This window comes from Hyla sarda, chromosome 6 (genome assembly GCF_029499605.1).
Source record: "Hyla sarda isolate aHylSar1 chromosome 6, aHylSar1.hap1, whole genome shotgun sequence".
Taxonomy (NCBI): domain Eukaryota; kingdom Metazoa; phylum Chordata; class Amphibia; order Anura; family Hylidae; genus Hyla; species Hyla sarda.
The window spans coordinates 255,006,739-255,032,595 of record NC_079194.1 but is presented as its reverse complement, the minus strand read 5'-3'; the positions used below and the strand labels follow the sequence as shown (position 1 = coordinate 255,032,595).

The 25,857-nt window shown below is 42.7% G+C and overlaps 1 protein-coding gene across 4 annotated transcripts in view; it reads left to right on the top strand.

The window, feature by feature from the left end:
- CDHR5 (cadherin related family member 5) overlaps positions 1–24,522 on the top strand; it is a 137,863-nt gene extending 113,341 nt beyond the window's left edge. For all 4 annotated transcript variants that reach the window (XM_056527002.1, XM_056527001.1, XM_056526999.1 and 1 more), the window contains 2 exons: positions 17,487–17,650; positions 20,549–24,522. In XM_056527002.1, coding sequence (XP_056382977.1) covers positions 17,487–17,650; positions 20,549–21,034 — 650 coding nt within the window. In that variant the 3' untranslated portion in view covers positions 21,035–24,522. The remainder of the gene's footprint in view (positions 1–17,486; positions 17,651–20,548) is intronic.
- Positions 24,523–25,857: the final 1,335 nt, after the last annotated feature.

Genomic DNA, 25,857 nt, shown 5'->3' with positions numbered 1-25,857 from the left:
GTCGTGAAACCCCTGTGGGGTATTAAGGCTCACTTTATTCCTTGTTACGTTCCTCAAGGGGTCTAGTTTCAAAAATGGTATGCCATGTGGGTATTTTTTGCTGTCCTGGCACCATAGGGGCTTCCTAAATGCGACATGCCCCCGAGCAAAATTTGCTCTCAAAAAGCCAAATATGACTCCTTCTCTTCTGAGCATTGTAGTTCGCCCGTAGTGCACTTCAGGTCAACTTATGGGGTACCTCCATATTCAGAATAGATGGGGTTACAAATTTTGGGGGGTATTTTCTGCTATTAACCCTTGCATACATGTGAAATTTGGGTGGAAACACACATTTTAGTGACATTTTTTAAACATTTTTTTACATATGCAAAAGTCGTGAAACCCCTGTGGGGTATTAAGGCTCACTTTATTCCTTGTTACGTTCCTCAAGGGGTCTAGTTTCCAAAATGGTATGCCATGTGGGTATTTTTTCCTGTTCTGGCACCATAGGGGCTTCCTAAATGTAACATGCCCCCCAAAAACCATTTCAGAAAAACGTACTCTCCAAAATCCCCTCGTCGCTCCTTCGCTTCTGAGCCCTCTACTGCGCCCGCCGAACAATTTACATAGACATATGAGGTATGTGCTTACTCGAGAGAAATTGGGCTACAAATATAAGTATACATTTTCTCCTTTTACCCCTTGTAAAAATTCTAAAATTGGGTCTACAAGAACATGCAAGTGTAAAAAATGAAGATTGTGAATTTTCTCCTTCACTTTGCTGCTATTCCTGTGAAACACCTAAAGGGTTAAAACGCTGACTGAATGTCATTTTGAATACTTTGGGGGATGCAGTTTTTATAATGGGGTCATTTATGGGGTATTTCTAAGATGAAGACCCTTCAAATCCACTTCAAACCTGAACTGGTCCCTGAAAAATTGTGATTTTGGAAATTTTGTGAAAAATTGGAAAATTGCTGCTGAACTTTGAAGCCCTCTGGTGTCTTCCAAAAGTAAAAACTCGTAAATTTTATGATGCAAACATAAAGTGGACATATTGTATATGTGAATAAAAAAAAATTTTTGGGAATATCCATTTTCCTTACAAGCAGAGAGCTTCAAAGTTAGAAAAATGCAAAATTTTCAATTTTTTCATCAAATTTTGGAATTTTTCACTAAGAAACGATGCAAGTATTGACAAAATTTTACCAATAACATAAAGTAGAATATGTCACGAAAAAACAATCTTGGAATCAGAATGAGAGGTAAAAGCGTCTTAGAGTTATTAATGCTTAAAGTGACAGTGGTCAGATGTTCAAAAAACGCTCTGGTCCTAAGGTGTAAAATGGCTTGGTCCTTAAGGGGTTAAAGGGGTACTCCGCCCCTGGCATCTTATCCCCTATCCAAAGGATAGGGGATAAAATGTTAGATTGCCGCGGTCCCGCTGCTGGGGACCCCGGGGATCGCCGCTGCGGCACCCCGCCATCGTTACTGCGCAGAGCAAGTTCGCTCTGTGCGTAATGACGGGCGATACAGGGGCCGGAGCAGCGTGACGTCATGGCTCCGCCCCTCATTACATCACAGCCCGTCCCCTTAATGCAAGTCTATGGCAGGGGGTGTGACGACCGTCACGCCCCCTCCCATAGACTTGTATTGACGGGGGCGTGCCGTGACATCACAAGGGGCGGAGCCTTGACGGAACGATGCTCCGGCCCCTGTATTGCCCGTCATTACGTGCAGAGCGATCTCGCTCTGCGCAGTAATGATAGCGGGGTGCTGCAGCAGCGATCCCCGGGGTCCCCAGCAGCGGGACCCCGGTGATCTGACATCTTATCCCCTATCCTTTGGATAGGGGATAAGATGTCTAGGGGCGGAGTACCCCTTTAACATCTTATAGGGAGCAAGCAAATCCCTTGTTCCTTGGAACCAATTAGATACTCCAGACATTGAGTAGATGTAGAAGGGGTTGTCATGTACTTCCCTGAGTGTATAATCCAACTTAAATCTCCTAAAAGGTCAAGGATAAGGCCCTTTCACACTTCAGGTATAATCCTGTAAATAAACCTCCGTTATTACTCCTGGCAAAAAGTTCTAAAAACGGCCATCAAAAAATTCCATTCATGTCAAATTTTTTTAACATCCTTTTGCATCAGGCATGTCTGCTTTTACTTATGTCAGTTAAAAAAAAATGGTGACAAACCGGATGTCATAATTTAACATTGAAATCTATGGGAACTGAATGTTCAAGAAAAACATCCGTTATCATCAGTTATTGTCAGGTTTTTTAACATCCGTTTTTTGTACTGAGCATGCTCAGTACAGCTTAACAAAAAAGGGTTAAAAGCCTGAAAAACAAACCAGATGTAACTGGTAATAATAACGAATGATAAAGAATAATAATGGATTATTAAATAAAATTTTATATAAAACATTAAAAATAATGGATGATGGTCATCATTTATCATCCATTATTACCAGTTATTGCATCCGGGTTTTTTTCATCCGTTATTGTAAAATACCTGTAGTGTGAAAGGGGCCTAAGGGACAAATGGTGACAGAGGATATCTTCTGTGTAGGCTAGTAGAAGCCAGTGAAATGTAGAGAACATCCATGACCCATTTTTTATCTTAGAGGGGACACTACAGAGGTTATTATCTTTGTGAAAACAAAGGGGTGGGGGAGGTGCAAAAGAGCAGCAAATTGAAAATGCCTTTTCTTTCTTGGAGAGACAGCTTTCTGTAAAGATGACAATCTGAAGAAACCTCTGATGGGAAAGAGCTATGGGAATGTGAAAAATATGTCTTTTAGGTCTAGAAAGACAATAATATCTCTTTTTGGAAGATGGCTCTATCTTGAAATACTCTTTTTATTAGGAAGCAATTCATGTATTTAAAAACGATAATCATGTATCAGTCCACAATGGTTTTGGTATCAAGAATACTTTTAAGCATATGCCCAGGCCTCTCTTCAAGGGGAACATCCACCGAAACGTTCATTTGTAGGCTTCATATGTCAGGTTTTTCAATTGGCACTATATAGTGTTAGCAGGACTGAGGTTCATGAGGACTTGTACAGTGGAGTTGTCATTGTCCCTCCAGTCTTCAAGTCCATATTGACTGGATTGCCTGAATAAGTTTGCTAGCTTCTCAATGTTAAAGGGGTATTCCAGGAAAAAACTTTTTTATATATATATCAACTGGTTCCAGAAAGTTAAACAGATTTGTAAATTACTTCTATTAAAAAATCTTAATCCTTTCAGTACTTATGAGCTTCTGAAGTTAAGGTTGTTATTTTCTGAAGTTAAGGTTGTTCTTTTCTGTTTAAATCCTCTCTGATGACACCTGTCTCGGGAAACGCCCAGTTTAGAAGAGGTTTGCTATGGGGATTTGCTTCTAAACTGGGCGTTTCCCGAGACAGGTGTCATCAGAGAGGATTTAAACAGAAAAGAACAACCTTAACTTCAGAAGCTCATAAGTACTGAAAGGATTAAGATTTTTTAATAGAAGTAATTTACAAATCTAAAAACAAAAGGAAAAATAGCCAGCACAACAACCTAATACACAGGTGCCCGCTGCTGTGGCAAATACAAAATGTACAAAAAAGAAAGTTGCAACAGCACTCTTGGTCAAAAAAATAGAGGCTCTTAGCGCACTTTTTGATCAAAATGTGTTTCCACATCCCCCATGCGGAGGTGGCCTCATATCGGATGGGACCCTAACATGATAACTCACCTCTGCTGTGCACTAGCCTCTGACTGTGTGACATGTTGGATCAGCCATTGACTAAACCACCTCCAGTCTGAGAGGGGTGGGGTGCACGGCTAAAGAGGGTGCCACACCCCCCAACTTACAAAGTAAAAACAAAAGGAAAAATAGCCAGCAGAACAACCTAATACACAGGTGCCCGCTGCTGTGGCAAATACAAAATGTACAAAAAAGAAAGTTGCAACAGCACTCTTGGTCAAAAAAATGGAGGCTCTTAGCGCACTTTTTGATCAAAATGTGTCCCCCCATCTTTTTTTGTATAATTTACAAATCTGTTTAACTTTCTGTAATCCAATAGAGAAGTCTTAAAGCTTCAGTAATAGAATGAACAGCCAAAGCAGACAGCAAACACAATACTGTCTATGATACTAGGCAATAGAAACAGACATCGGCACTGCTACATTAGCCGAGAATCCTCCCATCCATGAGTATTAGCAACAACAGCATGGCGTTAAAGCAGGACCACTCTGCGGCTTCCTCCTGTGTTCTACCCTTTAGAAGCATTCCATATCAAGCACAATGAAATGTAAGAGAAATTGGGGAGCACTCACGGTTTTGAAGTCACTTATGTGGTTAACTTTATTCTTTATTCCCGGTGAAAATCAATTCCATAGTGCAGGACTCCAGGGTCCGCAAAGATACAGGCATCTGCTACCTCTATCTTCGCAGACCCTGGCTTCCTGCGCTATGGAATTGATTTGCACCGGGAATAAAGAATAAAGTTAACCACATAAGTGACTTCAAAACCGTGAGTGCTCCCCAATTTCTCTTACATTTCATTGTGCACAATACTGTCTATACTCTCTGTTAGTTTACAGACTAGATGAAAGGTGATCTCATATTCAGGGACTAACCAGGCTTATATCTCCTTAGCTACTTAAGGCTGCTTTCACACTGTGAAATAGTTCCGTTCAGGAACTTCCGCCAGAAGTTCCGTCACTATATCGACGAAACCCGGCCGTTACAAAACCCTTGACAGCCGTGACTAAATTGCATTGCAGCCTATGGGGTTTTGTAACTACCTGTTTGCACCCGCATATGCCCGTAATTCATTACGGGCGTTATATAGTGATGGGACATCGTGGCGGAAAAATTACTGCATGCAGTAATTTTTCCGCCACGATGTCCCGTCACTATATTACGCCCGTAATGAATTACGGGCATATGTGGGTGCAAACGGGCAGTAATCAAAAACCCATAGGCTGCAATGCAATTTAGTCACGGCCGTCAGGGGTTTTGTAACGGTGGGGTTTCGCCGATATAGTGACGGAACTTCTGGCGGAAGTTCCTAAACAGAACTATTTCACAGTGTGAAAGCAGCCTAAGTCTGGCAGCATAGAGCTCATATAAGGTGGAGAGGAAGTAAGCAACAAGCAACACAGAATGACACTGCTTCCCAACAGGCCCGGACTGGGAACACAAATAGAACTGGGCATTTCAGACTAAGCAGACCATTTTTTGTGGGGTCCAACTGCTGGAACCCCACCAATCAATTTAGGTTCAGGTGACTGGAAAGCCTTAGGCATTATGGGAGTTTTGTAATAGCTGAAAAGCCACAGATTGGGGTACAGTTTCACCTGTCATCACTGCAGAGCTTACTGATGTCAGTGACTCACAGGTGACATCTTTTCTGTAGTCTTTATCTTCTTCATTTTGTCCAGGTACCAGGACTTCTTCCACCTGCATCTTCCCCTAAAATCCTCTGTCTCCACCTTCAGACTCCTTGATCCTCTCCTCCAGACCCATCTGTCCTCCTCCAGATCCCTGTACTCCCCTGACCACTCTGACCACATGTATACCGTGGTGGTAGTCTGGGTACATGGAAGTGCGCTTACAAGCTCATTTATTTCTAATGCTGGACATCAGTGATCACGTCCCTCCCCTAATAAAAGTGTAAACAAAAATAAACATATTTGGTATCACCGCATGTGGAAATGTCCAAACTATTAAAATATAACATAAATAAAACTGCATGGTGAATGGTATAAACATAAAAAAAATACCTGAGTCCAGAATTGCTGATTTCTGGTCATTTCATGTACTAGAAAGAAATGAATTAAAAGTGATGAAAAAGTCCCATCAAAACAAAAAGGGTACCAATAAAAACTACAGACCGCAGGGCAAAAATAAGTCTTAAGTAAAAGTCTTATAGAAGAGGACACGTTTAAGCATTAAAACCAGTATACAAGAAGGAATATACGGGGGAGATTCATCAAAACTTGTATTGAGGAAAAGTTGACCAGTTGCCTGTAGCAACCAATCGGATTGCCTCTTTTATTTCTTAGAGGCCTTTTCAAAAATGAAAGAAGCAAGCTGAATGGTTGCTATGGGCAACTGGTTGACTTTTCCTCAACACAAGTTTTGATGAATCTACCCCATAATCACTATACATATTATCACTATACTATTACTGACCAAATCCTAAATACTGAGACCAATATTACCAATAATATCAGTATACATGGAACAAATTATACCCCACACAGAGTGGATAATACCACCAAACCGAGTAAAAACCACAATATACACACTAACAATACCAATAATACCAGAATATTAACAATACCAGGACCAAATAATACCGCCTCATCAGGAACACACTTTACATCACACAGTGACTGACTAATGAATCATACTATTACTGAATAAAACCACTGTATGCAGACCTGTATCTTCTTTAAAGTGACCATAAAAAAGTAGATATCAGCTGTACACAGAATCTGTATACAGAAAAGCAGTAGAAGACAGCACTGGATAGATCCCCGTAGTCATCCAGCCAAACATGTTAGACTCTGAATTTTTTAGGTGCACTGCCCTCCCATAGTTAGTATAGTAGATCCTGTCCCCCACCATAGACTACCCCAGAAGGTAAATACGTCAGAAAGTAAGTAGGTTGTTATCTAGTTTGATAGGTAGGTAGGCATGTAAGTAGGTAGCTAGCTGCATGGGTAGGTTGCTAACTATATAGGTAGCTTGGTATGTTCATAGCTAGGTTAGTTGTTAGAGTTGTAATATTTTTGGCAGCACACGTAGAGAAGGGGGTGCACGCTGGATAACCCGGTCCCAGGTCCAAAGTAGTTATGCAAAGAGGCAGCGGCACACCAATTTCCAAGTGAAAAAGAATGGATGGCTTTTATTTCAACCAAACATCTATAGGAGCGACGTTTCGCCTGTCTCACACAGGCATTGTCAAGCAGTGACTGATATACATTGTGGGGTTTAAATAGTGTACAGGTGACAGCAAGTAAATCACGTGATTGTTTACAAAATACAAGGAAAACGGTATAATGTGAGGATGATCATACTACACAGGGCGATATACACACCATATCTTAACACAAGGCGCCTGGTAGTAATGAAGAATATGTGCAGACACGCGAAAAAAGAAAAACATATCCGTCCATAAATGTACAGAAAAGTTATCATAAATATAAGTGTCCATGTGTCATAAGTGTACCTTCCTTGTAGGAGGAGTTCCATTGCGCGCGCCACTCACAGCCCAAACACACGAGGACGCCACATCCTAAGGTTATCACTTCCGTCTTGGCTCCGATCTGAGCCGGAAATGACCTCCGTGTAAACAAATGCACGTGTGTGAGTCCGCGCTTGCGTATGGCAACAAGTGAGTGCACGCAAGCGCGGACTCACACACGTGCATTTGTTTACACGGAGGTCATTTCCGTCTCAGATCGGAGCCAAGACGGAAGTGATAACCTTAGGATGTGGCGTCCTCGTGTGTTTGGGCTGTGAGTGGCGCGCGCAATGGAACTCCTCCTACAAGGAAGGTACACTTATGACACATGGACACTTATATTTATGATAACTTTTCTGTACATTTATGGATACGGATATGTTTTTCTTTTTTTGCGTGTCTGCACATATTCTTCATTACTACCAGGCGCCTTAGGTTAGTTGTTAGCTAGATAGGTAGGTAGGTAGATAGCTTGGTAGGTATCTAGGTAGGTTGTTGGCTAGCTAAGTAGATAGCCATACAGGTAGCTATTGAGGTAGCTAGGTAGTTAGGTTGCAAGATAGGTAGGTAGCTAGGTTGGTTGTTAGCTAGCCAGGTAGGTAGCTAGCTAGGTAGCCTGGTAGGTAACAAGCTAGGTAGGTTGTTAGCTGGCTAGGTAGGTAGCCAGGTAGTTGGGTAACTAGGTAGATATATAGCTAGATAATTATCTAGGTTGGTATCCAGGTTGCTAGATAGCCAGGTAGGTAGCTAGGTAGAAAGCCAAGAAGGTAAGTAGCTAGATAGGCAAGCAGCTAGTTTGCTGCATAGGTAGCCATGTAGTTAGATAGCCAGGGAAGTAGGTAACTAGGTAGCTTGGTAGGTAGGTTGCTAGCTAGCTTGGTAGGTATTAACACTTAGCAGGTTAAATTGGTGAGTTTCCCAGTACACTAATAATATAGACACTGGTTTGAATAGGGACCTTCCATACAATATAATATACCTTTTATTAAGTTCCAATAAAATATTGACTTACACTAAAAAATATACAGGCCGCCACCGGACACCTATGGTTTAGCACACATTTATCATATTGCATTTGAGTATATTTAGTCTCTCAGGATAAACTCCATATAAAGTGCAAAAACTGTGTAGAAAAACACACAAGATATACACAAAAAATTCCAACAGGAGGTTTGATTCAGGTTCATAAATATAAGTGTCCATGTGTTTGATTCAGGTTCATAAATATAGTGTCCGGAAATGACCTCCGTGTAAACAAATGCACGTGTGTGAGTCCGCGCTTGCATATGGCAACAAGTGAGTGCACGCAAGCGCGGACTCACACACGTGCATTTGTTTACACGGAGGTCATATCCGGCTCAGATCGGAGCCAAGACGGAAGTGATAACCTTAGGATGTGGCGTCCTCGTGTGTTTGGGCTGTGAGTGTTGGGCTGTGAGGTTGCTAGATAGCCAGGTAGGTAGCTAGGTAGAAAGCCAAGAAGGTAAGTAGCTAGATAGGCAGATATTCTGTTCTTGGTCAAAGCTGAGTTTTTTTTGTTACATGACATAAATTCCTTTATGTTCTCATTTATGCCACTGTTCACATGTCAGTCTGTTTATTCACTGTATCTGATTGCATCCATTCCAGGGTTGGTAACTAGCATTCACGTGTAGCAGTTAATTCTCCATGCCACTGTTCACACATATGTAAGTTTTTTAGTCCGTGGCTATTCTATTGCAAACAAACAATTACACTCTCCTTAGTCACTGTGGTTAGTCCGATCTGTTAGCAGTCACCATGTTAGTTACCATAAAAGAACAATATAAATACTGGAATATCGGACCAACCACAGTGACTTGTTTGTTTGAAATAGAATATTCACGGACTAAAAAACGTATATATGTGTTAATAGTGGCATGGAGAAATAACTGCTACACGTGAATGCTAGTTACCAACTCCAGAATGAATGTAGTCAGATACAGTGACTAAACAGACTTACATGTGAACAGTGGCATAAATGAGAACATATTGATGCATAAAGGAATTTATGTCATGCAACCTGGACCATACCTACTGTTGGATTCTTTTGTGTATATATATCTTGTGTGTTTTTATATACTGTTTTTGCACTTTATATTGAGTTTATCCTGCAATATAATAAAAGTGTGCTAAACCATACGTGACCGGCGGCAGCCTGTATATTGTAGTGTAAGTTGGTAAGTTGGTAACTAGGTACATTGGTAGTTGGTAGCTAGGTTGATAGCATGTTGGCAAATTCAGATAGTTATGTAGCTAGGTAGATAACCAAGTAGGTAGTTAGGTAAATAGCCAGGTAACTTGGTACAAAGAAATCCAAGTGGAGCAGCACAACCCCTCAAATGTAGTTAGTGCACGCCATCATTAGACTCCTGGTCAAGGAATCCCAAATAGATCCATCGATAAAGATAGCAGCACACAAAAAAGTATAGTGCAAAAAACGTGTGTTGTTTATTCCACCATTTCACAACACAATGCAAGCAAGTAACTTGGTAGGTAGATAGGTAGCCAGTTAAGAAGATAAGTAGCCACAAAGGTAGGTATCTATGTAAGTAGGTAGCCAGGTTGCTAGCCACCTGGTAGATGGCCAGGTAGGTTGAAAGCTAGGTTGGTAGCCAGTCAGTATGGTAGGTAAGTAGCAAAATAGATAGGTAAGTAGCCAGGAAAATAGGAAACTCAATAGCTAGCTAGGTTACTAGCCAGGAAGTTAGTAAGGGAAATAGCCAGGTATGTAGGTAACTAGGTAGTTAGATGGCTAGGTAGATAGCCAGGTAAGTAGGTTGCCAGTTAGGTAGCTAGGTAAGTAGAAAGCCAGCCAGGTAGGTAGGGTAGCTAGGTTGCCAGGTAGTTAGGTAGATTGCCAGGTAGGAACACAGCCAGGTAGGCAGTTATGGTGATTGGTAGGTAGCTAGAATAGTTAAGTATTATTAGCCATACACCCCCCCCCCTTCCGGTCACCACCCCACCCCAACCCCCGTCACCCACCCCCACCCCAGGGTACAAAAAAATGCTCACCAAGTCCCACTCAGCAATCTCCAGAAGAGTCAGGGCACGCTCTCTATTCTCCACAGTGCAGGCGGTGCTTGCGTTGGGGCAGAGGTCACAGCTGTCTTTGAACTGTGTGCACGGATGCTTCGTCGGTGAGTGGCTGGCTATGGATGCTCCCTGGGTTAAATGGACCCAGGGAGCATATAATATGGTTCCAATGCCCATGTTCAGAACTCTGCCCCCCAGACTTCTCTGTCCCCCCAGATTCCTTTCTCCTCCTCCAGACTGAAAAAGTTGAGGGGTGAAGATGTAAACCGCTGGAAAAGCTACGCACGCAAAAGACAATAGGTACACAAACTAATAAAATCATCAGGAGCCAAACAAAGATGGTCACCATAAACCAACAGGCAAAATAAAAAAATATTGCAGTTGTATTGGAACATAGTAATAGAGACAACAGTTTAAACTCGAAAAATTGTATACAGTACTAATTTGAACTGTGGGTACAGAAGGCAAGCTATATTTATTTTAGGAGAGACAGATTATATCCACTCTGTCCTCAAACTACCTCAGATGCCCTATAGGCACTGTAGCTATCATATAGTCACAAATCCTAAGAAAAATGTCCATCCCTGGTATAAATAAAGCCCCTGAACACCATTGCACAAAGGCAGTACAGCACTATAGTACAGTTGTATGACCTATATATGATGCTACTTAGGCTCCATCAGGCGCCATATGTATGCAGCTATTGTCCCCTTACAGCGATGCTGTACATATGGCCATACATATGGTACATGAGCTGTCCCATGACGTTATATGTGGGCCCTATTTTGTATGTGAGCCGTAGGCCTGCCACCTATCAAAATATTCCCCTCTAGTATCCAAAGGATAATAATCGTAAAAATAAACTCACATGAAGCTTCTTCTCTTCTCACTTCCCATTCAAATGGAAGGGACTTTGAGATAAAGATCAAATTAACTTTTATACCTTCATTAAAATTTCAAATAATTATAAGTATGCGCAGAAATAAAAAAGAGAAAAGTATTATATTACACTGCTAAAAACGTTCAAATTACTTCAATAGATGTAAGAAAGGAATCAGTCATCAGTATAACCCGCATCAACCTGTGATACTGATAATAATAATACTTACCTATTGCCCATCTGTTGCTTCATTCGCCCGTTATCTTCCTTATTCGGGCATCAGGGTTGGTGAGACGGTGCATCCCGCTGATCAGCTGTGTGAAGGGGCTGTGGCACTTGTGTGAGAGCTGCAGCCTCTTCTGTGTTTTTTCCTGCTCATTGCTGCATTGCTGTATTGTAGCCGTTGTGCAAGGCACTGCGATGTTGTCTCATTCACTTGAATGGGATATTACGGCAGCACCTTGCACCACCATTGTAAATAGGACAGCGATGCAGAAAAAAAACACAGTAGAGGCTGCAGGTCTCGCACAAGTGCCACAGCCCCTTCACTAGGGCTCAAGTCCTGCAGGAACGCATGGGAACTAAGTTCCTGCACCTTTTCTACAGCAGGAACACCATTCCCATTAGCAGTAGTTCTGCAGGATCGGCCCTACAGTGGAAATCTTGGGTGAGTTCCTGCACTTTTTTTCCCAGGACTTGACCCCTGCCCTTCACATAGCTGATCAGAGGGAGTCAGACCCCTGCTGATCTAATATTGATTAGTATAGGCCAGGGGTAGGCAACCTTTTGGTAGTGCTGTGCCAATTTTTTTCGAAGTCGCTTTTTGTGGTGGCAACATGGATGTGGCTTGCTGTGGGTATGGCTTGCTGTGGGTTGGTTTTGTGGGGGTGTGGCTTGTCGTAGGGTGTGTTTTTTTCAGAATTGTCCCTATATATTGTTCTCGCTGCAAGGACCTTACAGTGAGAACAACCATTGAGAACCAGTGAGAACAACTACTGACCCCAGAATCAATCCACACCATAATACAGACCCCAGAATCACCCCCCCCTCATAATACAGACCCCAGTCACCACCCACCATAATACAGACCCCAGAATCACCACCCACCGTAATACAGACCCCAGAATCCCCACCCACCATAATACAGACCCCAGAATCAGACCCCACCATAATACAGACCTCAGAATCACCACCCACCATAATAAAGACCCCAGAATCAGTCCCCATCATATTACAGACGCCAGAATCAAGCTACACCATAATACAGATCCCAGAATCAGACCCCACCATTATACAAACCCCAGAATCACCACCCACCATTATACAGACCTCTGAAAAAGACCCCACAATAATTCAGACCTCAGAATCACCTCCCACCATAATACAGATCCCAGAATCAAACCCCACCATACTACAGACCCCAGAATCAGACCCTACCATAATACAGACCCCAGAATCACCACCCACCATAATACAGACCCCAGAATCACCACCCACCATAATACAGACCCCAGTCACCACCCACCATAATACAGACCCGAGAATCAGACCTTAGAATCAGATCCCACCATAATACAGACCCTGAATCAAACCCCACCATAATACAGACCCCAGAATCAGACCCTACCATAATACAGACCCCAGAATCACCACCCACCATAATGCAGACCCCCAGAATCACCACCCACCATAATACAGACCCCAGTCACCACCCACCATAATACAGACCCGAGAATCAGACCTTAGAATCAGATCCCACCATAATACAGACCCCTGAATCAGACCCCACTATAATACAGACCCCAGAATTACCATCCACCATAATACAGACCCCAGAATCACCACCCACCATAATACAGACCCCATAATACAGACCTCAGAATCAGATCCCACCACAATACAGCCCCCCCCTTTCCCTTTACTTAATACAGACCCCAGAATCAGACCCCAGTCGTGTTGCGCAATAATATACATACAGTTATATTAACTGACTCACAATTCACATCTTTTATGGTCGGCGGCATCCTCCTTCCTTCTGTTCTCCATCTGGCTCAGACCACCATGACAACTTCTTCCAGCCAAAACCCATCACTGCAGCATCTGCAGGACAAACATCTTAGTTTCTGCATTTTTCCAGTGCAGTCCCCAGAAGTGAAGAATTTAGTGCAGTTTATTCCATTTCAAACAGTGTTACAGAGCAGGCTACGTTTCAGCGACCTGTCTTCGCCTTTGTCAAGTATGAGAGGCGACAAAACGTAGCCTGCTCTGTAACACTGTTTTAAATTGAATAAACTGCACTGAATTCTGCACCTTATACTTTAGTGACCTACGATTTTCCTTGGATATAAGTAGGTAGATAGGTAGCTATGCAGGTAGGTAAGTAGATATGGAGGTAAGTTCATAGGTAGGTAGCAAGGTAGGTAAATGGGTAGCTATGTATTAATGTAGGTAGGTACTTCGGTTGCTATGTTGGTATGTAGCTATGTATGTAGGTAGCTATGTAGGTAGGTAGCCAGGTGGCTAAGTAGGTGGGTATGTAACCGGGAACTTAATAAGGTAGGTAGCCAGGCAGGTAATTGTGTAGGTAGCCAGGTAGGGAAGTAGCCAGTGCTCCTTCACATCCAAATCATCATCCCCCTCCCTGTCACCTGCACCCGACCCTTCCCCGTCACCTGCACCCCCTTCCCTCCGTCACTTGCACCATCACTTGCACCCCTCTCCCCATCACTTGCACCCCCATTACATGCTCCATCACCCCCATCATTTTCACCCCATCATCGCTTGCACCCCCATCTTCACTTCCACCCCCATCATCACTTGCACCCCCCCCATGATCACTTGCACCCCCCCTCATCACTTTGCACCCCCCCCTCATCTTCATCACTTTGCACCCCCCATCATCACTTACACCCCATCCTCATCACTTTTCACCCCACCCTCAACATCACTTTGCACCCCACCCTCATCATCATCAATTTGCACCCCCATCATCATCACTTTGCACCCCCCATCATCATCATCACTTTGCACCCCCTCCCCTCATCATCATCATCACTTTGCACCCCCCCCTCATCATCATCACTTTGCCCCCATCATCATCACTTTGCATCCCGCCCTCATCATCATCACTTTGCACCCCCCCGTCATCACTTTGCACCCCCCTCCCTTCATCATCACTTTGCACCCCCCCTCCCCTCATCATCATCACTTTGCACCCCCTCATCATCATCACTTTACACCCGCCCTCATCATCATCACTTTGCACCCGCCCCCGTCATCATCACTTTGCACCCCCCTCCCTTCATCATCATCACTTTGCACCCCCCCTCCCCTCATCATCATCACTTTGCACCCCCCTCCCCTCATCCTCATCACTTTGCACCCCCCCTCCCCTCATCATCATCACTTTGCACCCCCTCCCCTCATCATCATCACTTTGCACCCCCCTCCCCTCATCATCATCACTTTGCCCCCATCATCATCACTTTGCACCCCCTCCCCTCATCATCATTATCACTTTGCACCCCCCTCCCCTCATCATCATCACTTTGCACCCCCTCATCATCATCACTTTACACCCGCCCTCATCATCATCACTTTGCACCCCCCATCATCATCACTTTGCACCTCCCTCCCTTCATCATCATCACTTTGCACCCCCCCCCTCCCCTCATCATCATCACTTTGCACCCCCCTCCCCTCATCATCATCACTTTGCACCCCCCCTCCCCTCATCATCATCACTTTGCAAACCCCCATCCCCCCTCCCGTCACCTTGCCTCCCCTTCTCTGCTAATGCCAGGATGATTTAAACAAAAAAACATTTCACTCACCTATATCCCACGTCATCGGCGCCTGCACTGTGTAGGGGCAGAGTTCACAGGTCTCCTCTCAGTGAAGACACAGGTCCTGCAGCTCACACTGAGAGGAGGCTTAAGCTGTGTGTGCACACAGCTGAAAGCGGCGCTCACTCGCCTGGGTATCTGGGACGTGTCCTGGATCCCCATCAGCGGAGTGAGCACCTCTCATCCTGGAGCCCGCCCTGCGTGCCACTCAAAAGCACCCCGCATGCCATGAGTGGCACACATGCCAGAGGTTGCCGACTGGTATAGGCCATCAGTTTTATACGGCTGGATAACCCCATTAAGATTTAGAGAACATATGTCAAGAGATCCATAAAAGTGATATTGAAGAATATTATCTAGTGTCAGGCAGCTGCTGCCAAAAACTTGATTTAAATGAGACATCTATCTGGATGCTATAAGGAACTGCTCCACTTTTTATTTGCACTACTTTTATTCACTTTTGGCGTTAAATCCCATCATCTATGAGAAATCGTTTTGGAATTCTTCTTACATTCTCAACCATATCGAAAATTAAATATTGAACTTTATAGAGAAGAACTTTCAAGATAATTAATTCTGGTGGCACCAAAGTCCTACTGAGGAACTTTATCCGTGTAATAAAAAAAAAACACCAAAGCGCAGGACGTCAGTGAACAATGGTGGCTGTTCCTTTAGTGGTGCTTGAACGGTTGTCCCATCTTGTTTTTACATGCTCTTTGCTGAATGGTCACCTTATTAGGGACACCTGCCTCTTCATGATTGGAGCTTCCCTGTATGGTGCATGACCTTGGAGTTCAGCATGAAGTCACGTAAGCTTGTTTTTGTGTAGATCAGTGTAGGCGAACATTAGAATGGGAACATCTAGTGATCTGAGGGATTTGGATTGATTCTGCATTGCCGACACCTCAAGAAAACCAACATCTTTGGTGGGAATAAACTTAGAAAGACCAGTCATCGTTAATCTTAAAATCCCCAATAAGGCAGGAACAACCCAAAAATGTAAACTTACCCTTTAATTGTCCAAAAGTATAAAATCATTAAAGGGGTACTCCGACCCTAAGACATCTTATCCCCTATCAAAAGGATAGGGGATAAGATGCCTGATCGAGAGGGTCCCACAGCTGGGGACCCTGCAATCTTTCATGCAGCACCCGCTATCATCAGATGTTCGCTCAAGGTCTGATGAATCACGATCACGGGGCCAGAGTATTGCGATATCACGGCTCCGCCCCCGTGTGACATTATGCTCCGCCAGGTCCAGTGCGCTACTATATAGGTGTCTCTAATAAAGTGACCATCCAATGTATATATCTACCAATGGGAATATGTTACCTAGTAAAAAGTTCCACTCAGTGATTTACATAATCAGCAAATATTAGAATATTTAAAGGGGTACTTTGGTGGGAAAAATTTTCAATCAACTGGTGCCAGAAAGTTAAGCAGATTTCTAAATTACTTCTATTTTAAAATTGTAATCCTTACAGTACTTATCAGCTGCTGTATGCTCCAGAGGAAGTTCTTTTCTTTTTAAATTTATTTTCTGTGTGACCACAGTGCTCTCTGCTGACACCTCTGTCCATGTCAGGAACTGTCCAGAGCAGGATATGTTTGTTATGGGTATTTGTTCCTAGTCTGGACAGTTCCTGACATGGACAGAGGTGTCAGCAGAGAGCACTGTGGTCAGACAGAAAAGAAATTCAAAAAGAAAAGAAGAAGAGAGTGAAAAACTTTACAACCACGAGGCCAGAGTATCGTGACGTCACGACTTTGGCCACCACGCTCCCTCCCATAGACTTTCATTGAGGGGGCGTGTCATGACGTCACACGGGGCAGAGTCGTGATGTCACGATACTCATAGTTCATAGTTAGTTCATAGTTAGTACGGTCGAAAAAAGACATATGTCCATCAAGTTCAACCAGGGAATTAAGGGGTAGGGGTGTGGCGCGATATTGGGGAAGGGATGGGATTTTATATTTCTTCATAAGCATTAATGTTATTTTGTTCCATAAATGTATCTAATCCTGTTTTAAAGCTGTTAATTGTTCCTGCTGTGACCAGTTCCTGAGGTAGACCGTTCCATAAATTCACAGTCCTCACAGTACTCCGGCTTTGTGGTCGTAACGCTTCACACACGGAGCCTCCAGCACTCCAGCAACGTCTTAGGGCCGGAGTACCCCTTTAAGCACATGTTCAAAGTTTGGCCATAGCAAAAGTTGGTGCTAAGTTAGCAGTCACATCTAACCAGGTGCTCAAAGGGGTTATACAAGTTATACGGAAAAATAACCCCTGTTAGTCTACTAACATTTTATAATTCCTTTTAATTTTTCTTCGGTGCCAGATTTCCTAACAATAATAAAAACATTTTTTTTCTTATTTTTGTGATTGTTTTGTTAACCTTTATTCTTTATTATAATCTATTATATTTAAAAAATGTACATCGAGTCTCCATGTATGTTTCTTACACGTTACATTCTTGCATTTTTTCCATCAGGTACTGATCGAGTATTGGATACATATTATACTGCAAATGACATGGCAGTCCTTGGTGCCACCTTGGGAGCTGTACTTGTTCTGTGTTTGGTTGGGCTGGGTTTTCTTATTTACAAGCAGTATGGAAAAACAATACAAAGAAAACTAAAAAAAGGGCCAGGAAGTGTGAGTAGCTCATATTGACGTACGATTTCTTATTGTAATATTTTGATTTCTTAGATGTAATATTTTTTATGGTAAGAAAATGCTACACTTATTGGGTGATGCACAAATGCCACCAACAATTCTTCTTGCACAGCCAGAATGAGGAAGAAGATGCCAGTCTGTGTATAAGCTGGTAGCTATAAGGAGGCTTTTTATGTCACTTTAGTTAAAGGGGTTGTCCGGCAGTGTATGTTATTTGAAAAGTGGCCAAGGTGGTCTTAAAATAAAAATAATTTAAGTGCCGTGATCCCCTGCTGCTGCTGTTCAAGCAGTGCTTGATCTCCGCTGCTCACCACTTCCTTGGTCTCCATATGACATAATATGGTCATGTGATTTGGTTGGTTGAGTAGCCACTCAAAAAAGAGAACAGGAAGTGGTGGGTAGTGGGCACCGGGCATCTCCTGAACAGCAGCAGTAGGACATTTTGACAGATGAGTGTCAAAAGCTGATCGCTGGCCCTATTACACAGGGTGATTATTGCTCTGTTCGCCCAATAATTGCCCTGTGCTGTAGGGCACTAGGCTAAAAACTTAGATTTTTATCTTTATTCTGAATAGTAACCTAATAATTTCCACCATTTTTCTTTTACCAGTATCTATAGTAGCCTCATCAGTGTATGCCAAAGAATATATATGAAATGGATAGGCACTGAGGAAGCAGCTTTTCGTCCATCCAGCTGCTCCTGTAGTTCACCCTCAGGGATAAATAGATAAAATCACATATTTAAGGACAACACCATTGTTGCTGGCATCTGAAATATCCGATCTTTGTAAATATGAGAGTTAATTTGTGGTATTTTTAAGTTGTGTCAATTGCAAAGTTTCTTTTAAACAAAAGATTTTTTTTTAGTATGCAAAATATTTCCTCTATAGAATGAAAGTCCACTCTTGAAGAACATTCCATTTTTTAATCTTAGTAAGTCTAACATTCTGCGTTGATGAATTTGATTCTATGGGGGAGATTTATCAATACCTGTGCAGATGAAAGTTGCCCATAGCAACCAATCAAATTGCTTCTTTCATTTTGCAGAGGCCTTATTAAAAATGAAAGAAGAAATCTGATTGGTTGCCATGGGCAACTGGGAAACTTTTCCTCTGCGCAGGTTTTGATAGTTCTCCCTCTATATCCTTGTCATGGTTGGAGGACTGATTTTCTGATGCAGAACTTAAAATTCCCTGCATAAAAAGTTAGGACATATTCCCTTAGAATGGGTTCACATATGTCTGGCATCCGGCATAGTTGAATTTAGCCTAAATCTTGACACAACTGATGCCACAACTGATGACAACTTGTTATGAGTTGTGTGGCTTCCAGCATCCATTGTTTCTGGACGGTGGACAGGGGAACGCAGCAAGTTGCGCTCCCCTGTCCGGTGCCCTCCGGTGTGTCCAATCATTGTCAAAATTGAGACACTGGATGAATGTGAACCGTCCCATTCAAATGAATGGAATCAGTTCTCGGATCAGTTTACCTCCGGTGCACACCGAAGGGAAACTGTGCCGAATGTCGCACATATGTGATCCCAGCCTTACAGATTTTTTGGCTCACAAAACATGCAAAAATAAGCCGTGAATTGAGTTTTACTGAACTTGTGAAAATGGTTCTTTGTTAACACACATATATTCATTTTATGACTATAATTGCTTGGTGATAAAATTAATTGTTGGGGCCTGTTCTTCAGTCAATTATGGACCATAATGTGTCCATTTTTACATTTTGGTATGTATTTTGGGCTGTAAAAAGCCCCAAACACTTCCCATACAATCAGCAATTTTTTGGGCAATAGCTGAAAATGTGGCTAGAAAAAGTCGGATTAGTCCTAAATGCCAAAAATTGATGAAAATGCACCTGCACATTCAGTAGTATTTTGATAAAAAAAAAAAAAAAAAGAAAAAAAAGCTTTAAGGCTCAAAAAACAGTGTTTTAACATAGCCATAAAAGGGGTACTCCAGTGTTAAACATTTTTTTTTAAATCAACTGGTGCCAGAAAGTTAAGCAGGTTTGTAAATTACTTCTATAAAAAAAAATCTTAATCATTCCAGTACTTATTAGCTGCTGTATAATACAGAGAAAGTTCTTTTCTTTTTGAATTTCTTTTCTGTCTGTCCACGGTGAATTTAAAGGAAACTTACAGCTGGTTCACCCGCACTTAACCTAATAAACAGGGTTATAGTGCAGGTGAACCGCATTAAAATGATGGATTTTTTACCCAGATCGGTGCCCCCATTCAGGAGATACATGCTGTATTAGCATCCGTGCTAATATGTAAATTGACAGTTTTGCGCAATGGAGTCCTAAACCAGCATACCTAGGCTCTGTCCCCTCTGCTCTGATGTGCCCGCTCACCATGCGCAGTGGGTCTGAGGAGCGAGACCTGATGCGACTGTCAAAAATTATTCAACTTACAGTGACACTTTAACAGCTCTAACAATGCTGCATGGTATTGTTACTGATTTATAAAATGTATGTTGTAAGCACTTAAGCGCCTTCTAGTGGTAGCTGCAGGCAACTAAAATTTTATCATTAACAGTAACTTCTATGGGTCTATTCACATGGGTGAAATATCCGCACCAATTCCGCTTCCTTGGGTGGTTTCTGGCTTGTGCAGATTTTGTGTGGAATTGGTGCGGAAATACAGAGGTGTGGAATCCCATAGAAGTCTATGGGCTTTACTTTGAGGAGGAATTCTGTAAGTAGAAATTCTGCTGTGTGAATAGACCCTAAAACAGTGGGTATTCTCTTTCCTGAGGCTGTCAGTGATGAGCAAAAGGCCATTTTGTTAACAGTACAGGAAGGGCTGTAATTCATGGAGATAATTTTATACTAGATGAGATGTTTAATTACATTTATTTATTCTAGAATTCTGGAGGATCTGAAGATAGGATTGACCAACTCATAAATGATTATGATAACCTAAGTATAGAAATGCCTTCAAATCTAGAAGCTGGCATGGATGGTGACATTACTGAAGCGCCTTCTAAGGGTAACCTACTTTCGGCTACAGCAGTAAGCACCGTTCTTCTTACAACGAGTGCTCCTCCAGGGAGTCAGCTGTCCGAGGAAGCAGATGGGGAGTCTGATTCAGACGACAAGAAGGTCAAGTCCATCCTTACTAAAGACTTAAAGGAAGATGGAGGTTACAAGTCAGTGTGGTTTAGGGAGGATGCTGCCCCAGAAGTAATGGTCATTGAGGGAGCTGAAAACGGGGAAGCAAATGATGATGACACTGAAGAGGGAGAAGATGACGTTGACGATGATGACAATGATGAAGATGATGATGAAGATGAACTTGATCCGACATTTAGCATTACAAATAATGACTCAAATGATTTCAGCATACTCTAGAAGTCTATTTAATCACTGTAAATTAATATGACAAAAATGTGCAAATTTCATGTTGTATATTGCAGGGAGTGACTATTCTGAGCATAGTAGTGATGATCATACAGTTCCCCTTATTATTTATATTGTTTTCTTGTCACATTTAACTACATCATCTCTTGTTGCCCACCAATGTAAAAAGGAAATCAAAATATTAGGTTAAATAATTCATTTTTTTAAATTTAATTTCTAATATTTTGCAGCTTTATCTGAGCCACCTACTTTAGATACCTGAACAATATAACATTTCTATTTATATGTAATATGCTGGTGTATTGGATATAAAGATAAATGTTTACAGGAACATTTAAGGCAAAACTGCAGAAGTTATACCAGTGCAGGGCCCTAGGGCAGGGGTTCTCAACCGGTGGTACGCGTACCCCTAGCGGTTGTGCGGGGGTACGCAATGCACTGACAAATACTGGCCATGCATTGGCCAGTATTTGTCAGCACATTGCGGGGAATGGCTGCGGCAGCTCTCAGTAAAGGGGCTACTTTTCGGGAGTTGCATGGTTGCTGGGGAGACGTGTGAAGTCCCCTGACGACCCTTCTGTGCGGCGCCGAACAGAACTCTGGGAGCGGTACCCGAACAAGCCGGGTAATGTAAAAAAAAAAGTAAAAACGAAGTGTATGGGAGGGATGATATATATTATATATATATATATATATATATATATATATATATACACACACACATATATATATTAGCCCAGGGGGATCGGTGGAGGGGGAATTATGGCACAGGGGGATTAAGATGGAGGGGAGAATAATGGCACAAGGGGATTAAGTATCACATCAGTATAAAGGTAAGCACACGCCTTTTGTCCGCGGGTACTCATCGCGAGGGGTACCCGCGGACATACCCGTGCGAAGGGTTCCCGCAGACACTCTTTCAGCCTTCGGGGATACAGTCGCCAAAAAGGTTGAGAATCACTGCCCTAGGGAACAGTAAATAACATAGGGATTCAAAGTTGAAAGTAAAAACATTTTCTTCCCCTCTCTGACCCTGTATTAGACACCTGGAGTAGTGTTTCTTGTTACTACAAAATACAGTTGAAACTCGAAAAAATTTGAATATCGTGCAAAGTTCATTTATTTCAGTAATGCAACTTAAAAGGTGAAACTAATATATGAGAGAGACTCATTACATGCAAAGCAAGACAGATCAAGCCGTGATTTGTCATAATTGTGATGATTATGGCTTACAGCTCATGAAAACCCCAAAGCACAATTTTTTATACAGATTTGTAAATTACTTCTATTTAAAAATCTTAATCCTTCCAGTAGCTGCTGTATGCTCCACAGGAAGTAATTTTTGTCTTTTTGATTTTCTTTTCTGTCTGACCACCTCTGTACATGTCAGGGACTGTCCAGAACAGGAGCAAATCCCCATAGCAAACCTATCCTGCTCTTGACATTTCCTGAGACAGACATGGAGGGTGCATGGAGGGCATGAAGCCAGGCCCCCGTTCTGGAAATCCATGAGTATCTCAGCGATCAGACCCTTTGACAAGGACTAGAGTAGTGACAAGGTTATTTTAGCCTTTTTAATGTGTTTGAGTCCCTTTCTTATAAGAGTACCTTCCATGATACCCATCTATTTTTATTATCTCCATTTTTATGAATGGGACCAGAGGTGGGCTGTTTGCCAGGATTACACACACACACACACACACACACACACACACACACACAGATGCTTCCTTTTCCTTTATTCTCTGGCGAATCACAGAATGGCACCAACTCCTCTTTGCTATTGCATGACTTCATACAAGAGAAGGGCACTGGACTGAATAGTTAACACTGTGGAGGATGAATAAAGCTTTTGATGTACTGGCTTTGCAAGATGATTTGTGCCCAGAAAGTGAAGAAACTGTAACATCAGCGCTCTGGCCAGACACGCTGACAGCACTCCCCTTTCAATGTCCCCGCTGCCGGAGGGGCTGGGATTTGCATCACGGGACGCGCCTGCATGACAGTTCCAGCCCGTCACTCACCTCCCTGGTCTTCCCTGTTCTTAGTCCCGGCGCACGTGCCCCCACATCCTAGGGCGCGCACGCGCACCGGAGCTCTGTGATTTAAAGGGCCAGTACACCCTAATTAGTGTCTTCACCTGTTCCTTCCCTATAAGTGTGTGCACCTCCCCCTGCCTGGTGCGGAATCTTTGTTGCCCTAGTGCCTGAGAGAATGCTACTGTGTTTCCTGTGTTCCTGTTTATTCGTGTACCTGATCCTTGTTCTGTGACCCTGCTACTGTGCCGCCTGCCCTGACCTTCAGCTATCCTGACCACGTCTTGTCTTTATCCTTCTGTACCACACAACCTGCGTGGACGAGTTGTGCCAGGGGTAGCGACATATGTGCTGCCTGCCACAGCAAGACCATCCCATTTTGCGGCAGGCTCTGGTGAAAACCAGCGGCACCAGAGACTCCTCTCCCTGGCATGGCTCACGTCATCATCCACACAGGCCCAGAGGATCCACCACCTGCCCCTTACAGCAACAATAGCAGCAGGTCACCACTCCGATGTTACTTCAGCAGCAGAAGTCACGTGGCCACTGCAGCCAATGACCGGCTTGGCTACCATCACAGAGTAGTAACATAGTCACATAGTTCATAAGGTCGAAAAAAGAATCCATCAAGTTCAACCTATAACCCTAATGAAACCCTACTGAGTTGATATAGATCTAGAATCCATAACTTGTAATGTTATTATTCTCCAAAAATGCATCCAGACCCCTTTTAAATTCTTTTACAGAGTTCACCATGACCATCTCCTCTGGCAGACAATTCCACAGTTTTGCTGCTCTTACAGTAAAGAACCCCCGTCTGTGCTGGTGTAGAAACCTTCTTTCCTCTAGACGTAGAGGATGCCCCCTTATTATAGATACAGTCCTGGGTATAAATAGATCATGGAAGAGATCTCTGTAAGGCCCCATGATATATTCATATATAGTTATTAGGTCTCCCCTAAGCCTTCTTTTTTCTAAAGTAAATAACCCTAATTCTGATAATCTTTCTGGGTACTGTAGTCCTCCCATTCCCTGTATTACTCTGGTTGCCCGTCTTTGAACCCTCTCCAGCTCCACTATATATTTCTTGTACACTGGTGCCCAGTACTGTACACAGTATTCTATGTGTGGTCTGACTAGTGATTTGTACAGTGGTAGAATTATTTCCTTTTCGTTGGCATCTATGCCCCTAGTGATGCATCCAATGATTTTATTTGCCTTGGCAGCAGCTGCCCAACACTGGTCACTACAGCTAAATTTACTATTAACCCCTTAATGACCACGGACATAAATGTACATCCTGTTGTGATGGTACTTAGCGTACCAGGATGTACATTTACGTCCTGTGTATGACCGCGAGCATCGAAGCGGTACTCGCGTCATACACGGCAGGTTCCGGCTGCTAGCAGCAGCCGGGGACCTGCCGGTAATGGCAGACATCCGCGATCGCGCGGATGTCCGCCATTAACCCCTCAGAGACCATGATCAGTACACATCACGGCATATGCCACAATGTGCATGTTAAAATAGGTGATCGGATCGCCCGCAGCCCTGCTGCGGGGATCCGATCATCTGTAATGGTGGATGGAGGTCCCCTCACTTGCCTCTGTCCATCTCCTGGCATCTCCTGCTCTGGTCTGAGAGCAGAAGATCACTGATAATACTGATCATTGCTATTCCCTATGCATAGCACTGAACAGTATTAGCAATCAAATGATTTCTATAGATAGTCCCCTATGGGGACAAAAACAGTGTGAAAAAAAAGTTGAAAAATGTAAAGTAAAAATAAAAAGTGAAATATCTCCTCCCCCAATAAAAATTGTCCTTTTTTCCCATTTTACCCCAAAAAGCATAATTGTTTTTTTAATAAACATATTTGGTATCGCCGCGTGTGTAAATGTCCGAAATATCAATATATAATGTTAATGATTCCGTACGGTGAACGGCGTAAATGTAAAAAATAAAAAAAGTCCAAAAATGCTGCTTTTTTTGTCACATTTTATTCCAAAAGAAATTAATAAAAAAATTATCTAAAAGTTTTATATATGCACATTTGGTATCGATAAAAAGTACAGATGATGGCACAAAAAATGAGCCCTCATACCGCCGTATATATACGGAAAAATTGAAAACTTATATTGGTCAAAATAGGGCGATTTTAGATTACTGATTTTGTATAAAAAAGTTTTAGATTTTTTTTAAGCGGTACAAAAACAGAAACTTATCTATCCCTGGGTACCATTTTAATCTTATTGACCCACAGAATAAAGAACATGTCATTTTTAGCGTAACGTGTACAGTGTGAAAACAAAAACCTCCAAAATGTGCAAAATTGTAGTTTTCTTTTAAATTTCCTCCCTATTTCCTTTTATGTTAAAATGAGAGGTTTCATTACAAATTACAATTGGTCACGCTAAAAACAAGTCCTTATATGGGTCTGTAGATGGAAATATAAAAGAGTTTGGGATTTTAGAAGGTGAGGAGGGAAAAACAAAAACGCAAAAATAAAATTGGCCTGGTCCTTAAGGGGTTGACTAAGACTCCCAAGTCCTTTTCCATGTCAGTCATCAGGGTCCTTTCCCTTTCTATAACGCGGGGCCACTAACAACGGCCGGGACCCATGGCTAACAGCGCGCGGCCCTGATGGCGGTGCCGCACGCTATTAACCCTTTAGATGCAGCGTTCAAAGTTGGACGCTGCGTCTAAAGTGAAAGTAAACCAATGCTGGTTAGCTCAGGGAGCTGTTCGGGATCGCCCCGGTGAAATCGTAGCATCCCA